We start from the raw sequence: 18698 nt of genomic DNA, 5'->3' as shown, positions 1-18698 counted from the left end.
GAACAAGACTCTTCCAGTGCCCCTAGAGGCACCAGCATTAGATCCCCTAGTGAAGTCCTAATGACAGACAGTGGTTCTGCACCATTCCCAGTCCTCCTGACCCATTCAGATCTATTCTGACCACCAATCATGTGATCATTCAGTTGAATTGTAATGGTGCTACTTCCACCCACCAGAACTTCAATACCTTATTTAATTTTCTTTTGCAGTTTGCATTGCTCACAAAGAACCACATTTCACTGATGGCCATTCTTCAATGCTGCATGGTTATCATGCATTCCATAAGAACAGTGCTGGTCCTGAGAAGGCAACTGCAGGGGTCTGTAGTTAGGTTCAGACAGATGGTGTCAGTGAGTGAATTCCCCTTCATACCTCATTGGAGACAACAGGGTGTGGGTGAAAAGGACCTCGGTGATTATGATTTGCAACATTTACCTACCTCCAGCCAGGCTACTTACATACTTCGAATTGACTACATTAACCCAAACAAATCAGCATAGTCGACAGGACCGATTGTGGACCTCTTGTACAGAACCGAGTGGAGGGTCTGAATCAGAGGCTCAGACAGTTCTGTGACAATGTAGGCTGCAGATTCCTTGACTGGGTGTCACACTTCATTGAACAGTTGGCACTCTTGATTCTAATGGATCATGGGTGGGACAGCTGTGGATGCGACGTTTCCTGTTGCATGCAGCGCCCTGAGGATGCCCAATCGCTGATTTATTATTTCCCTCATTTTGCTCCTATTATTGACAGTACACATGGTATACATTATGTTTTTAGCCTTGTACCTTTTACTGTTATGAATCTCCCTATTAGATCAGAAAATGTTCTTGGTGGACATCTCTGCTGCTGGATACAACATGCTTGAATTGAGGGACTGATGACTTAGTTGCTTGGTCCCTTACCTTCCCAATCAACCAATCAAAAGTTTTCGTAGAGCATTGTAAACAGAGAAAAAAAATCTGACTGTAAGATTGGAAAAAGTTAAGAAATAATGTCCTGGTGGTAATGGGGTGGATACAGATGAACACCAAATTATTTGGACAGTAATAAGGAGAAGTCACCAGTAACTTTATTGATGGAATCATTATGACACTCACATGATGTGATGTAGGAAAACCAAATCAGGAAACCTAGAAATGACTTCTTCCCATTCCTCTCTTAGATGTGTGTAGTACCACTGCACCTCCTCAAGTTCACTTAATTGTAAATGCTTAATTTTGTAGTGTGAGTAGTTATTAAGGGTTGTTCTGAGCTTATTTTTGATTGCAAATAAGTTATTGACTACTGTTCTTGTATTGAAGATAACCCATTGAGAAAATAAATTGCAAATTGTGGAATTTTGTTGTTCTGTTCTCGAGTGTGTCCAAATTTGTTTACAAATAAACATGCTTGTAGCTTGTAATATGGCTGTGTAAATTCCAACATGACAGAAAATAAATTTCCGTTGATTGGCTGGGAGAATATAGAGTATAATATGAACTTGGAAGCATAAACATTGTGTAACATTTCTACTGCCAAATAATATGTAAAAATTTAATTTCCTGGTTTTAGATTGCAATTTTCTTGATGAGTATTGGTAATTGTAGAATTTTTAGAGCAGGAAATGATACTTCTCATAATTTGATGATGATTAACATTGTTATTAAAGTATGTTCACCACAGATTCCCTGATTTATGCTATCTGGATCCTGCTGAAATTCTTTAATAATTCTAATAGGTTAACATCTTGAACTAAAAAGGTCCTTTATGAAAGAGTCTTGAATTTTCCATGCTGACTTTTTGGAACTTTGTAAATTATGGTTGAAAAGAACAGAGTTGTTGATCTTTTACACTTGATAGTTTCATTTTAAATGAATATAAATTCTTAAATATGTTACAACAAATTATTGATATTCAAATTTTTGTTAATGACAAAGCATGCTTAACATCAGTACACGCATAATATTCAGTTGTTCCAAATAATATTAAATAATGCCTAATAACATGATTAATAACATGATACTCAGTACATTACCCCCACCCCCCTCCCCCCCCCCCCTCCCCTGTCCCCCACAGGCCCTAGGGTTAGAATAGGTCCAAGGTATTTCTGCCTGTCGTAAGAGGTTACCAAAAAGAGTCTCACACGTTTCAGCCTTTATGTGATGGTCCCCCATTGGGTTTGACCTCCATCTTTGTAAATTTTCCTGAAGAGCAAGCCAATTGGGGAAGGGCACCTAACATGGTGCATCGTGTCCATTGTGCATTGAGATCTTTAGCCCATTTTCTCATCGTTGCATTGTAGTTCCACTCATTCTCCATCTCTTGGCCAAGGCCACCTTCCAGGGTGTGTTTTCCACCATGCACTATGCAGTGTCACTTTCTACACAGACAATGACCATGGACTTCTTACCACCACATATCCAGCACGGTAGCCAGTCCATTGTGGTAGGACCACCATGTACCCTGTTGCTTGTAGCCCCCTGACAACACAGTGATAGCTCTGCTGATGCCTGTGCTGTTCACTCCCCACGTATGCCATGGAGTAGATGCCTATCTCCCCGGGGCATCGGGACTCCCAGAAATGGCCATCCTGCCAGATGGCCTTTGCTGGGGCTGGGTGGTGCACGTAGGGAGGGCCCTGGTCGGAGTGGGTGGCATCGGGGTGGATGACACGCCATGAAGTGTAGTACAACATCTCTTGCTGGTAGTCTGCTGCCAGTAGTCTCAAAGCAAGCAAAGTCTAACTTCAGTGCTAAGAAATATGACCCCAAATCATTCCCTTCCATGGCCACACCATGGGAGGAACGCCAGGTTAAGGATGGCAGTGAAGCTTATTCGCCCCGATACTTTGTATGTATGAGAGTTGATGGGGGAAGCTTTTATGTTCATGAAGCATCAGTTTTTTGTGTTGCATTTGGAGGACAAGTTTGGGCAGTGGAGGGCTTGTCCAAAATGCGCTCTGGGTCAGTCTTGATAAAAACAGCATCCTCTGCCCAGTCACGGGTATTACTCACTTGTGACAAGTTGGGGGATGTTTCTGTTACCATCATACCCCATAAGAGCTTAAATATAGTCCAGAGTATCATATTTCACAAGGACCTTCTTCTGCAGTCTGATGACGAGCTGCGCACCTATTTAGAGTGGCGAGGTGTGAATTTCATCTGTCGTATCCATCAGGGTCCAAGGGTTAATCGGTTACCACCGGTGCCTTCACCTTGGCTTTCGAAGGTGACATATTACCCGAGAAGGTCAAGGTGATGGTCTACCCCTGTGATGTCAAGTCATATAACTCTCCCCCAATGTGGTGCTTTAAGCACTGGAAGTTCAGCCATATGTTTTCCCGCAATACTTCCAGCATCACATGTCGAGATTGTGAATGTCCATCACATCCCAATACTCCATGTACCCCACATCCCATCTGTGTCAACTGCAGAGAGCACCATTCATCTTGCTCACCAGACTGCAGGATTTTACAGAAAGAGAGGAAAATCATGGAATATAAGACCCTGGTCCGACTGACCTACACTGAGGCTAAGATTAAATTTAAGCACCTACATCCTGTGGCTATGACCTCCTCTTATGCTGTCACTATGAGAACAATTGTCACCCCATCAGTTACTCGCATTCCTGTTGCCTCTCAGAACTGAAAGACTACACCTGCCCTCTTGATGGTGGGGGGCACTTCCATCTCTGTTGTTCCCGCACCACCTACTTCTGGTGCAACGCCCCCCCCCCCCCCCCCCCCAATCATCGGGGATATCAGTCCCCACTTCTGAGCTGCAGAAGCATAAGTCTCCTTTGGCTCCTCTTGCTGGGAAGGGGTCCCTTGGTCCCTTTGGTCTCTCCCTTCCCAGGTTTCTGCTAGTAGGATAGATGACACCCGCCAGTGGCTGAAGAGCCCAAAAGCACCTGGTCATAGGGCTTCATGCTCATTCTCAGTCCCAAAGACTGAATCAGTGAAGTCGTCCCAGGCAGGGAAACCCAAGGAGCACAGAGAAATCCGAAAAGAAGGTCCCCAAGACCAATGGAATTCTGGTGGAACCCACATTACTGCTACCTACAAGCTCTGCATTTGCAGATGAGGTGGAGATTCTGGCATCTGCTGAGGACCTAGTTCTTGCCGGACCCTCAAACACAATGGATTTAGACTGCTCAGGCAAAAATTTGGAGCAGCAGGTGACCGTGAGGTGTAAACTACCTCATAGAATGTTCCATGCCTTCCCAGTCTCACAATGACATCATCCTTTAGTGGAACTGCGGCGGTTTTTTCCACCACCAGGCTGAGCTACGGCAACTGTTAAGCTTTACACCTGCTTTCTGCATTGCCCTCCAGGAAACCTGGTTCCCAGCAATGCAGACACCTGCCCTCTGTGGCTACAAGGGATACAAGAGGAACTGTAGCGACTATAATTGAGTGTCAAGTGGAGTTCACGTTTATATCCTAAACTAAGTCTTTAGTGAAATTGTGCCCCTTCAAACCCCTTTGAAGCTGTGGCTGTCAGAATAAGGACAACACAGGAAATAACTGTCTGCAATGTATATCCTCCTCTGGATGGTGCAGTATCCCTGAATGTATTAACTGCACTGATAGACCAACTACCAAAACCTTTCCTACTTTTGGGAGAATTTAACAGTCATAACCCCTTTTGGGGTGGCACTGTGCTTACTGGCCGAGGCAGAGATGTCGAAACTTTACTGTCTCAGTTCGACCTCTGTCTTTTAAATACTGTGGCTGTCACAAATTTTAGTGTGGTACATGGTAGTTACTCAGCCATTGATTTATCAATTTGCAGCTCAGGACTTCTCCCATCTATCCACTGGAGAGCACATGACGACCTGTATGGCAGTGACCATGTCCCCATCTTCCTGTCACTGCTCTGGCGTCAGGCCCATGGGTGCCTGCCCAGATGGCTTTTAAACAAGGTGGACTGGGAAACTTTCACCTCTGCTGTCACTGCTGAATCTCACCCATACAGAAACATCAATGTGACGATTGAGCAGGTGACTACAACAATTGTTTCTGTGGCAGAAAACATGATCCCTCACTCTTTAGTGTGCCCCCGTCAAAAGGCAGTCCCTTGGTGGTAGCCAGAAGTTGCTGAAGCAATTAAGGAGTATCGGTGAGCTCTATAGTGGCACCCTTCCATGGAGCACCTCATAGCCTGTAAATGGCTCTGTGCCTGCATTCGCCAACTTACTAAACGGTGGAAGCAGGAGTGTTGGGAGAGATATGATTCAACCATTATGTGCCATACATCACTTTCCCAAGTCTGGGCAAAGATAAAACATGTTTTCGGGTACCAGACCCCAACAGGTGCCCCTGGTGTTAACATAAATGCCCTGTTATCTACAGATGCAAATGCGATTGCCGAGTACTTTGCTGAGCACTATGATCAAGCCTCTGTGTCGGAGAATTATCCCCAGCCTTTTGCACCCCCAAACAGTGGCTGGAAGGGAAAGTCTTCTCATTCACTGCACACCACAGAGGATTCTATAACACCCCATTTACAGAGTCGGAGCTCCTCAGTGCCCTTGCATACTGCCACGGCACATCTCCTGGGCCAGATCGGATCCACAGTTGGATGATTAAAAATCTCTCATCTGACGACAAGCGACACCTCCTTGTCCTCTTCATCTGGTGCGATGGCATCTTTTCTTTGCAATGGCGGGAGAGCACCATCATTCCAGTGCTCAAACCTGGTAACAACCTGCTTGATGTGGATAGCCCATCAGCCTCACTAATGTTCTTTGTAAGCTGCAGGAATGTATCGTGTGTCAGCGGTTGGGTTGGGTGCTGGAGTCACGTGGTCTTCTGGCCCCATGTCAGGGTGACTTCTGCCAGGGTTGCTCTACCACTGATAATCTTGTGTCCCTAGAGTCTGCCATCCAAACAGCCTTTTCCAGATGCCAACACCTGGTTGCCATCTCTTTTTTATTTACAAAAAGTGTATAAAACCACCCGCTGACATCATATCCTTGCCACATTATACAAGTAGGGTCTCAGAGGCCCTGTCCCAATTTTTATCCAAAATTTCCTGTCGCTTCGTACTTTCCATGTCCAAGTTGGTGCTTCCCATAGTTCCCCTCATATCCAGGAGAATGGGGTCTTGTAGGGCTCTGTATTGTGTGTGTGTGTGTGTGTGTGTGTGTGTGTGTGTGTGTGTGTGTGTGTCTCTCTCTATTTTTAGTGGCCATTAATGGTCTAGCAGCAACTGTAGGGCTGTCCGTCTCACATTCTCTGTATGCAGACGACTTCTGCATCTCATACTGCTACACCAGTACTGGTGTTGCTGAGCACCACCTACAGGGAGCCATCTACAATGTGCAGTCTTCGGCTCTAGCCCACGGTTTCCAGTTTTTGGCCACAAAGTTGTGTATTATGCACTTCTGTGAGCATCGTTCTGTTTGTCCAAAACCAGAATTTTACTTTAATGACAATCCACTCACTGTAGTGGAGACATATCGTTTCTTAGGACTGGTTTTCGACACCCGGTTGACTTGGCTTTCTCACCTTTGTCATCTTAAGTGGAAGTGCTGGCAGCACCTCAATGCTCTTCACTGCCTGAGCAACACCAATTGGGGTGCAGATCACTCTACACTGCTGCAGCTCTTCAGAGCCCTTGTTCAATCCCGCCTTGACTATGGGAGTCTGGTTTATGGTTCAGTGGTGCCCTTAGTGTTGCGTTTACTCATCCAGTGCACCACTGTGGTGTTCACCTAGTGACAGGAGCTTTTAGGAAGAGTCTGGTGACCAGTGACTTGAGGAGGCCGGAGTCTCTCCATTGCAGGTCAAGCATGCACAACTTCTGGCCATTTACATTGCACACATTTGTAGTTCTCTTGTGCATCCGAATCACCATCTCCTTTTCCAACCCACACCCACAACGGTTCATCTCCCACATTGGCAGCGCAGGTCAGGGCATCCAACTGCAGTTCATGTCTGTTCCCTTCTTTCCGAACCGGAGTCCTTGACTTTACCAACTATACTTGAGGTCCATTCACCTACACCTCCATATTGTACACCTAGGACACAGCTTTGCCTGGTCCTTTCACATGACCCTAAGGACTCAGTTAACCCTGTGGCACTCTGCTGCCACTTCCTCTTGGTTCTTGACATGTACTGAGGCCACGACGTGGTTTACATGGACAGCTCATTGGCTGATGGTCACATCAGCTTCATGTATGTCCATAGAGGACATATTGAACAGCATTCCTTGCCCGATGGCTGCAGTGTTTACACTGTGGAGCTGGTGGCTATATCTCGTGCTTTTGAGCACATCCATCCATTATGCCCTCGGGAGTCATTTCTTGTGTGTACTGACTCCTGGAGTCTACAAGCTATCGACCAGTGCTACCCTTGTCATCCTTTGGTAGCAACCATCCAGGAGTCCATCTATGCCCTGGAATGGTCCGGTCATTTGTCTGGATCCAGGTCATGGAATCCAAGGCAACGAGCTTGCTGACAGGCTGGCCAAACAGACTACACAGAAACCACTTATGGGGATCGGCTTCCCAGCAACTGACCTGCGTTCAGTACTAGGCCACAAGGTTTTGTGGCTTTGGGAGACGAAATGGCATAACCTCAGCATGCAGAAGAAACTTCGTGCCATTAAGGAAACTATGAATGTGTGGCAGTCCTCCATACAGGCCTCTTGCAGGAACTCTGTGGTTCTCTGCTGACTACGCATTGGCCATGCATGGGTGACGCATGGCTGCCTCCTGCGGAGTGATGACCCACCTCAGTGTCGGTGCGGTGCCAAGGTGATAGTGGCCCAGATCGTGGTGAGCTGTCCTTTGGCTGCCCTGTGACAGACTCTTCAGTTACCAGGCTCATTGCCATTAATTTTAGCTGAAAACGCCTCATCAGCTAATTTAGTTTTTCTTCTTGTATGTGATGGTGGGTTTTACCATTCTGTGTAAGTTTCAGCACATGTCCTTTTCTCTTTGTGTTCTCCACTCTAATGCTTTTAGGGTGGATGTTTTAATGTGCAACAGAGTGACTGGCTTTTCCTTTTTATTCTTGTGGTCGGCCAGCCACGGTCATCTGCTCTCTTGTTTTTACCCCTTCTACCTGTTTCTTGCTTCTCTTTGTGGTCTTTTCCTGTTTTGTCCATAGTTGTGTTGGTTGTCCTTCTGTCATTCTTCTGGTTCTTCCTTTATCCTGTTATTATGCTATACATCTCCTTTTTCATCTTTCTCTTCTGTAATTATTTTACTGATGACCTCACAGTTTGGTCATCCCCCCCACCCCCCTCTTTTAAACAAACCAACCTCAATACATTGCGTTGAGTAATGCACTAAAAATTGTTTTGCTTACTTCTGTATGAAACCAAAGGCTCTTACACTAAAAAAAGCTTTTTTCTTAAGTATTTGAATACTAGCAATGGACTGCAGCCTCACAGTTTGCTTTTATATGGCAGAAACTGTTACCCAAAGACAAAACAAGACTGTGGGAAGCAAAACAGTTGAGATTTAACTACAAATGCTTCTGGGTGCACTTGCTGTTAGTCAGTATCCATTACATGTTCACGCTTTCTTTAAACTGACATTGAATGTGTACATACGGTGTGTTAACTGTAAGACGGCAGAGTTGTGAGGGGAGTGCGGGGAGAGGAGGAAGCAAGCATTGGCTGGCGAGGGGAGAGGAGCCGTTGGGAGGGGGGACAAGGCACGCCTACCAGTTGCAGTGCTAGCACTACAAATTGCGCGTCATGCTTACATGAAAGCAGACGAAAGGCTTGGAAGTAAAACTCGCTTTAAATGTTGTTCGTAAACAAAACTGAAATCATCATGTACATTGAAATCTATATATATAAAAATGAATGTATGTATGTTTGTCTACTATGCACTCACAAACCATTCATCCGATTGCAATCAAACTTTGGTGAGTTGTTCTCCAAATGCCCGAAAAGAGTAATAGACAATGTTTCAACAGTTAGGATACTGTTGCGTGCGTAGCGCAATTGTTTAGGTAAAGACTTGTCATGCAGCAGACCAGGGTTTGATTCCCACTGCTCGCAATTTTTTATTTAATTCTCCGCAATGTTAAACTATTAATTATAAAATTTAAATATACTTAAACAGGTCATGTAGTATAACCTAACTGTCAATCTCTATATATACAAATGAATGTATGTATGTCTGACCTCTGTGCGTTTTGAATTTGGAAATGTACTGTAATATGAATGTGTTTTGAAATAATACAGTAACCAGTGGTGTTTCCATACAAAGCAATACAGTAGCAAGGAAAAATGAAATATAAGGTAATTCGGACGAAATAGGGGGCTCCTTCAAAGCGATCGCGAACAAAATATCTGAAATGGAAACTCACCTTTTCTTGCTACGCGTTTCTGGTGAGGATGATTCTTGGAAAACTATATGAATCTTCCAATGCTACGCATGCTTTCTCCTGTGTATGTAGCAGCTCTCAATGAAGATTTGTAAATGGGGTGAAGCAATTTTTTCTGCTCCCTTTCTCTTTCGCAGCATTCAATCACACGCAATATAATTTTGCGAGCATTGCTACGTAATACTGGTTTCCTTCTAACTGTAGGCCTACCGGTAGGGGTTGTTGGCGACTCCCGAGATGGGCCAGCAACTGCCTCTTCACTCATTTTGATAATGTTTAGCACAACTGCACAATAAAAACACGCAGAACAGTACAGCGCAAAACAATAACGAAGCAGACGACAATGGCTACCTTGTACAACACAGTCAGCGACATAATGTTGGCAGCAGTTGAAAGTGCGTGCCTACCAAAGCCTCCCGACGTTTACCAACTTCTATCGATTCAGGACTAGGGAGAAGTCTGCCATCTAAAACTTTACACACTGTATGTCTGTCTGGCGGAAGAGGTTGTGAGTGCAATGCACTCATGTTCTAGCTGTAACATATCAAAAGCATTGTGTGCCTGTCATCTCACCTAAAATATCCTCACTTGTAAAGCACATTTCTCTTTCTTGAAAGTATGAAATAATTTGTAATAAATACAAAATTGGAGAATATAGAATAGCAGGGCAGAAACTAAAAGGTTTAATACAAAAAAATCTAGCTAACAGTGCCTTAAAACAAAAATGTACAATTTCATTCTTTCTGCTTTATCCCTTCACTTGCATCTAGTGAAGAATTTGAAATTTTATGTATATGTTTTAAGTGTTAATGAAACTGATGAACTGTGTGCAAAAGATAATTTTTTTATAATTCTGATTTGCCTTAATTGTACATAACATAGCAGATTAGTTATCTGCCCAAAACTTTTGACAGTAGAGCTTGCTAGGGTGGACAAGATAACCTGAGCCTTGAGCTTTCAAAATGGGATTTCGGTTCCAAGGTTAAGTCACCTAGTCTTTTGAGTTAAGAAACAATGTAATGCAGAAGAAATGAAATAGACAAAATTAAAGGAACAAGTCAGTTTTTTTCCTTGGGATTCCATGTGAAATTGCTATAAGATAATCAGTTAAACTTGAAAAGGAAGAAGCTAGAAACTGTAGTGACAGTAGAATAAACACATATTATTAGCTATGAAAATTTGAGAAGAAAATATTGTGAAGTACATTAATTTCAGTGATTGTGCTGTAAAAGAGAACCAATTTACCCACTCAAAGAGTACGTACTGAACAAAGAACTGACTTGTAAGGAGAAATAAATTGAAATTAGAAATTACTGGAAAAGAAGAGATATGCCCAAAGCGGAGAAATCCATTGAAGAATATAATATGAAGAAAAGAGAAGGAAAAAAGGGAAAGTGTATAATCACACAATAACCTGCTTTTTCCTAATGAAAGGTACTAAAATCAAACTCAATAAGAATGGAAATAAAATATCTTCCTGGTCACCTGGATGTAGGTTTTTTTGTGATTTCTTTAAACTGTTAAAGATGATGCCCTGAAGGGTACCATTAAAGAGATGAATGCCTGTTTCCTGTCCTCATCATTGCCAAAGTTAAATCTAGCCTTAATTCCCCAGTTTCTTCATAGTGCACTTCATGAGTCCATCATAAGTGATGTGTCAACTGTTAGTGACAAGAATAATTTATTTTTTGAAATACTAAGCCACATCTTATGCTGAAAGTTAGATAATTAATGTTCTTTACTGCCAAAATATTGTTTTTATTGTGTGTTAGAGAACAGAATATTGAAATACTTTTACTACATTTTTGAACAATTTAGTATACATTACACAGAGTGTCATCACAGCTGTTATGTAATTGTATTTTTAAGTGTTGTGCTGTAGGAATGTTTTAAGTTTCCATGATATTTTTAAATTAATAATGGCAGATTATAATTACAGATTATATAAGTAAAAAAAGGAGAATGAACAAGGCACTCACAACAGTACAATAAAAAAAGTTATTAAAAGGATAGCTTGCTAATCACCATGTAGCTGAGGTGCTGAGCCACAGATAGGTGCAACAAAAAGACTGCTAAATACTAAGCTTTCAGCCAAAAGACCTCGCAAATTAAATAACTTAAACATTGACATTCACAGAAATGCAGTTCATACACATGAACACTTTCTCTGGCTGCCGAGATCAGAGTCTGTCCTTGGAAGTCAGAGACAAGTCATAAGCGTGTGAATTGCATTTGTGTGAATGTGTGTGTATGTTATCTAACTCAGAAGAAGACACTGTGCCTGTCTGGGACTCAGTACCTCCACTATATTGTGAGTAGCAGTCTATTTTTTTTCATAAAATTGTCATTATTCCATACTGGATTTTCTATTATGTGAGTTAGTACATAAAAAATCAGATATGGGACTCATTTTTAGGTGAAGTTAATATAAGAGCAAATAATGCAGGAGACTTTATACTTTGATCAGAATAAAAATTGTGGAATGTGTATTTGGTAGACATAAATGTGCATTTAAAATGATAATATTCCCAAGTTTATATATGTTCTGCAAACCACTTATTAATTTATTTAATTTAGGGTAAAGCAGTATTTGCCAGTGGGTCACCATTTGATCCAGTGACTTACAAAGGAAAAACATTTTATCCTGGCCAGGGTAACAATTCATACATTTTCCCTGGAGTTGCACTAGGTGTTATCTGTGCTGGCATTCGTACCATAAGTGAAGAAGTTTTCCTCATTTCAGCAAAGGTATAGTATATTTTGCATGTAATGTCCTGATCAGAATCAGAATAGTCTCTGTCTCTAGAGAACAACTTCTTCAGTGTGTATATTAATGGTTAATATAAGTCATAGGAATAATGCTTAACATAAATGGATTGCATCAAATAAGTTACATTATTGAGTGTTTCCACCCAAGACTGTTTGTTCCTGACATTCTATAAATGTAACTAATACAGGTTAGGGCAGCCTTTTACTATCATCAATTTTGGGAAAAATCTTTGGACCGAGTCCTGATATAGTGACTATGTAATTTATTTTCATTTTCACTGAAGACATCTGAATAGTGATTATTTGAGTTTTTAGTGAATTTATCTGTCACACCGCCAGTTCTCAAACAATTAAGATTTTTTTGTTGGGGTTGAGGATGCGGATTGGGCAAATGGCCATTTGATTATTGAAATGGCCTGTCCACTGTTGGTGGAAACATCATCACAATGAAACTCGCATGTCTGATTACAAGCTATTGTACATTTTCAGAACAATGTGGCTGCCTATAATGTTTTTACAAACAGCTGTTTTGCTTTTCCATTGATAAAAACGAATTGTCCTTACCCATATCAGCAAGGACTGCCTAATTGGTTCATACTTCACTATTGCTGTAATACACTGGCAGTGTTCCACGATTTCTGTAAATTGCTTGAGGCAAATGCCGGGATGGTTCCTTTGAAATGGCACGACAGATTTCATTCCCTAATCCAGTCTTGTGCTCCATCTCTAATGACCTTGGTGTCGACAGGATGTTGAACATTAATCTCCACCCCCTCCTTCTCCTCCACCCCCTCCTGATACCCTGACATATAGTTTGTGTTACATCTCCTAGGTCCTCACTTTACCACACAAAAGCTGCATCATGCTCTGTGTTTCGTCACTCCGTAAATTCTACTTTTGCTGCTTTACAGAAAAACAGTGGAATTAATTTCACCACTGAAAGCTATATCACATTCCTTATTGTGTTCATAGGCTTCTGGGCAGCACTATCATCATGAAAACTAATTCATATTACCATCTTTATCTGAACTGAAATGAAGTCCTCTGCAGTACTTGGCAAATATCTAATGATCAGGTTATTCAGTACACTTCAGAGTTCTGTAGTCCCTTCCTATTACAATTAAAATAACATTTAGTGTTCCTGTAGTGTTTCCCCTTCACAGTAATTCAGTGACCATCTAGGTCCATATAACTTGTTCTTAAAGTTCGTGTCTCTCCATTCAATTTTTATGACAGGAGACATATCTGTGTTGTTGATGCAGTGTTATAAAGCTCACATACATACATACATACCCTGATGTTCCATCGTGTGTGCACTGCACTTTTGGCCATTTAGTGTATTTGGTTTTGAACAAATGGTAAAGTAGAGAATATTACAATGACCTTTGCTTAATGTACAGAGTTTTTGATTTGGTATTAATTTGCAAGCTACAGAGGCATTCCTATCTCATTGGTGCCCCTAATTTGAAGCAACAGTGAAGTGGTAAGCTTTTTGAAAGTCTAAACATTGATTATGATTATTTAATTTTTAAGCAGTCTCTAGAACTCTTCTTTGATTCATAACATGCTACACTGTTACTTTTTATGTTTCAATGAAAACTTCAGGCTTAAAACACTTAATAAACTGGCATTTCAACATCTGAGTGGAAGCTGTGGCAAAGATATCTTGGCACATCTTGTAATCAGATTCAAAGCTTCAATCTACTAACAACTTTTTCTTAGTGCCCAAAATCCAGAGAGACTCCTCTGCATATTGATTTTAAGTTTGAAAATCAAGATGAAGGTACTGGTTAGAACTGGATTCAATCTTAATCCTATAAAATTTTAATTATTTTATGTTCTTCAGCATCCATACATCTGCATATTAGTGACAAGTTTGGAATTGACTTTTAAATGAAAATATATTTAAGATTATATATAAAAACAAAGATGAGGTGACTTACCGAACAAAAGCGCTGGCAGGTCGATAGACACACAAACATACACACAAAATTCAAGCTTTCGCAACAAACTGTTGCCTCATCAGGAAAGAGGGAAGGAGATCTCCTTGTGTGTCTATCGACCTGCCAGCGCTTTTGTTCGGTAAGTCACCTCATCTTTGTTTTTATATATAATTTTTCCCATGTGGAATGTTTCCTTCTATTATATTAATATATTTAAGATTATTGACATATTCCAAATTTGAGAACCATTTCATTTAGGATTCAAGAAATGCACATTAATATGTTGTTGTTTTGTAATATATCATTTATTCTTCTGTCCCATTTGTTCATTTATTTGCATGCAACTAGTTTTATTCTCAAAGGATCACCTTGAGAGCTATATAGTTGTCATTAGCCCATCAAATCTGTATCAGAATTATTTTTTTGTTGTTGTTACTTTGGATATGTGATATGCATTCTTGTTTTATGAGTATGTTTTACATCAATAAGGATCTCTTCACTGTGGCTGTATGGGACAAAATTTACAGGGGTTGGACAAAAATATGAAAACACTGCAAGAAATGCATGCCAGGCCTTCAGACTGTGCTGTTGTATTAGACCACAAACACCATCTGTGAAATGTCCTCAAGACATTGCAAGTGTGTGTCATGGTCAGAACAGTGTTCTGTATAGTTGTGAGTGCATTATGTCAGAGCTAAGAGAATTCAAATGTGAGCAAGTTGTTCATGCTCATATGGTGGGTTCTTCCATAATGAAGGTAGCTGCTGTGCTTTGTATTTAAAGAGGCAGCATATTGAAGATTTACACTACATACAGGGAAAGCAGAAAAACAACATCTGCTAAATCACAACACAGATGAAAACAGGGCAAACTGGAATTCGAAAACTACTCATCGGTGATGCAAATGCCTGTAACAGGAAAACTCTGTACCGTAAAAGGTACCGGAGTGGGGCGGCAGTGGGGTGAGTGGACTGCTCTAGCCAGTTGAGGGGTTGTGTACCACTGAGGGCTGCGGTGAGGATGGAGCTTCTCCATTGTTTCTAGGTCCCCAGTTCAATAAATAAATAAATAAATAAATAAATACATACATACATATATATTCACATCACCTCCTTATCAATTTTTTTTTCTTCCATTAAAGTTTTGGTATTTTTTAAATCTTTGCTTGATCAGTATTGATACCTTTTGTGCTGATATACACTAATGGTTGGACTTATTTCAGGCACTTTCTGATTTGGTCAGTGAAGATGATTTGGAGAAAGGAAGCCTTTACCCACCTTTATCAAGTATACAGAAGTGTTCAGTTGAAATTGCTGTCAAAGTAGCAGAGTATGCTTATGAAACAGGTAAACATAACGCTCTTAATTTTTTCTTACTGTAAAATTTGTGTAGTTTTACATTTGAAAATTTTGATTGCACTTCCCCTGCTTTTAGGAGTGGCATCAACTCTACCACGACCTGAAAACTTGGAAAAATTCATAAGAGCTCAGCTGTATGACTACTACTATAAATCTTCCGTTCCTGCAGTGTATGATTGGCCTAAATTATGAAATGGTAAGTCTAACATATTATTATTTATTTTATTCTTTCTGAGAGATGGATATAGAAATTAGACAAAATAATGGGAACACACTGGACAAGTATTTCATTTTTAAGATTATGTGTAATGTATTTCATTATCTTCTTTCCCTAATGTACTCTAGCATATCTGGAAGTGTTTAGCATTTCCACAGTGTGTCAGGCAAACTCAGTTGTACACTATTCCCTTCAGCAACATTAGTTTATGCACAGAAAGAACCAGAAAAAAAAATCAGACTGGAGATACCATAAATGTGTGGATTGTCATACTAAGATTTTCAGGGGTGCCTACGATTACACTGGCAGGATAAGATGCTGTACGAAGCTATGAACCTTTTGAAGGTGATGATGTCCATTCATTGGTGTTGGCCTTATATCCAGCATATGATCATGGGGACAAAAAATAAGTTATCAGCCTCATTTTGTCTGGTGTTTCAATGGATATTTGCAATTTCATTTTTGCAGTGATAGCTGGAATCAACCAAACAAGTACTGCTCATCTCATTGTTCTTGAGAAACTCAGTGTCGGTTTGTTTCCCATTGCAAACAAAATAATTTTTTAAGTGCAATTTTACATGCCCTTTTATAAGAGTCATCCCAATTTTGTCTTGTGTGATATTAGTTTTATCAGTGCATATTAACAGTAAAACACGATGAATCAGCAACAGCACTGTACTGGTCCATGCAAGTTGCTACTGCCATGCAGTAATGTTAGTCAGATGCTGCTGGAGTACTGGTTATTCTGTGTGTTTTACTGTCCCTGATAATACAGATCAGTAAAATGAATATCACACTAGAGTAATTTGGGAATGCTCTATCACAAGGGCATGTAAAATTCCTTTTTAAAAATAATTTTGTTTGTAGTGGGGAAACAAACATTTTCCATTGTCACTAAGCTTCACATGAAAGACATGATGAGCATCATTTGTTTGGTCTGACTCCAGCTATACATGGCAAAACTGAAATTGCAAATATCTGCCAAAACAAAAAAATTCACCTGAATACTCATCAGAGGAACACACATGTACGGGTGTATGTGTGTGAGCACGTGTAAAAATTGGGAAAGTTTCATGTAACTTGATAACTATTGATTTTTCCAGCTGCCTAATGAGAAATAAATTTATTTGTAAACATCAGAAAGTACCCTTCCCCTGAAGTGATAGCCTGAACAACATCATATTTGTACCACACTGTGTATTTCTCAACTTAGTTTTGCTCTAGACATGAATACAGTGATTCTTCCAATGTTTCTGTTGATTCATGTTTCCTTAATTGAGGTAATTCATTATAAAAAAGATGTACAGATAACTTCTTTAAATTTTTGACATGACCAGAATGTTGTGCACATTGGCTAGATAATTAGCACCTTGTTCTTCATTTTTTTGTCTCATTAATCATATTTTCCATCTCCCTCCTTTCCTTTCCTTTCCTTTCCTTAAACTCTAGTGGAAACCCTAATGTCTTTTTTTAATAGTTGTGTTTAGGGAAAAGATTATTGTGTTGCCACTACAGAGTAGATCTGACATTATAATTAGATGTTAAGCTTCATTTGTGGATGCATCCATAAAACATTTTGTATTTAATGAGGAAACTATGAATTTGCATATTTCTCAAGTCTGTGACTTTTAGTAGCTATTTTTATACCTTGTTTTCTAATTTCAGGCTTATATGAAAGCAGTTTCCTACTTCACTGACTCATTCCCTCAATGAAATGGAGATAAGGAGCAAAGGGGATACATGAACATTTCTTGTGAAATTGTCTTTTGTGTTTATTTATTTTTAATGTGTAAAATATTGTCTTTTTTTGATTAAATTGTCTGTTTATCTGTGTACAGGTGTTACAGAATATATATTATTGTGAATATTTGTGTTCATATACAATAAATGTAAATACTTTTGTTAAAAATATTGTTTTGAAAGCAACCTAAACAGTTCCCCTCACTCCTTATTAGTATTGACTTAAAACTGTAAGGGAAAATTACATTTTTTGGCAACAAATAAGAGGTGATATGGTTAAAGACATTCACAGTCATAAAATTAATAGGTAAGTCTGCAGTCTTTGATGACCACTGTCATTTTAGGAAAAATCTACACTGTAAGGTCACATTATGATTCTCCTCACTTTTTTCTTCCACAGTCAATGTTTCGACCCCTCTGCTGGGATCTTTTTCAAGATCTTTTGGTGTTTCTGGTTATCTGATCACTCAGCTCATCTCTACTGGTATCCTGAGTGTTTAAGAAGACACTGAAGAAGATCATATTGCAGCCTAACAACCTAAAGGATTTTACCGTCACTACACTCTTACAGAACAATGGATTGTATTTTAATCTTAATTTAGTTTTAGTTTTTTAGTGGCTTACTTAGATCCTGTTGTACAAATGCTGAGACAATTCCTTGTGTAGAGTCGGTAACATTTTCATACCCTTTTCAATTCTGAGCAAGTACAATATAGAATATTGAAAGAGTTCTAGGCTAGTGTCAAAATTGTTGTATGCAGTGATGGATATTTACTGTAAGCCCTTTATATATGTTGTCCAGTAAAACTGACTTGTAGTGCAAGTTTATTAGCTGATTTTCCATTACAGTCATCTTTAATTATGATCATCACCACAATTTTGATGTGATCACATAGCCTTTTATGATGGTAAACACTTTTAAGTGTTATTTGCATTCCTTCTAATAATAATGTAAATTAATAATATAACATAAATGAAACACAAAATGATTCACAGCAAACAATTTGTCTTAATCTCACAAAAGCCCATATTGTGCAATTTAAAACAAACAAAAAATGAGCTGCTGGGACACGAAGTACACATTAATGCTCATATGCAAAATGAAACGCATTATTTGAAGTTCTTTGGGATCCAACTATAACTGCTTTCCTGCTAATTTTCTACAGCAGATTTTGCTGGCATGAGTACAAAGAGTATTAAATGATGCATTGACAATTTTCTGCTGATGCCGGATGCAGATTAAATTTCTAAGAGTTGATTATCTTTCATTAACACATCCCATGACTCATTTCACATTCATGAAAATTCAAATTTTTATTGGATCTACAGAACATGCT

At 39.9% G+C, this 18698-nt stretch overlaps 1 protein-coding gene across 2 annotated transcripts in view; it reads left to right on the top strand.

Moving 5' to 3' along the window:
• LOC126457141 (NADP-dependent malic enzyme-like) overlaps positions 1 to 17530 on the top strand; it is a 389633-nt gene extending 372103 nt beyond the window's left edge. For both annotated transcript variants that reach the window (XM_050093209.1, XM_050093210.1), the window contains 4 exons: positions 11912 to 12082; positions 15269 to 15392; positions 15481 to 15600; positions 17287 to 17530. In XM_050093209.1, the coding sequence (XP_049949166.1) occupies positions 11912 to 12082; positions 15269 to 15392; positions 15481 to 15596 (411 nt within the window). In that variant the 3' untranslated portion in view covers positions 15597 to 15600; positions 17287 to 17530. The remainder of the gene's footprint in view (positions 1 to 11911; positions 12083 to 15268; positions 15393 to 15480; positions 15601 to 17286) is intronic.
• The last annotated feature ends 1168 nt before the right edge of the window (positions 17531 to 18698 follow it).

Source organism: Schistocerca serialis, chromosome 2, assembly GCF_023864345.2.
Source record: "Schistocerca serialis cubense isolate TAMUIC-IGC-003099 chromosome 2, iqSchSeri2.2, whole genome shotgun sequence".
In the NCBI taxonomy this organism is placed as follows: domain Eukaryota; kingdom Metazoa; phylum Arthropoda; class Insecta; order Orthoptera; family Acrididae; genus Schistocerca; species Schistocerca serialis.
Note: the sequence above shows the minus strand (reverse complement) of the source record. Positions and strands in the feature narration are given on the sequence as shown.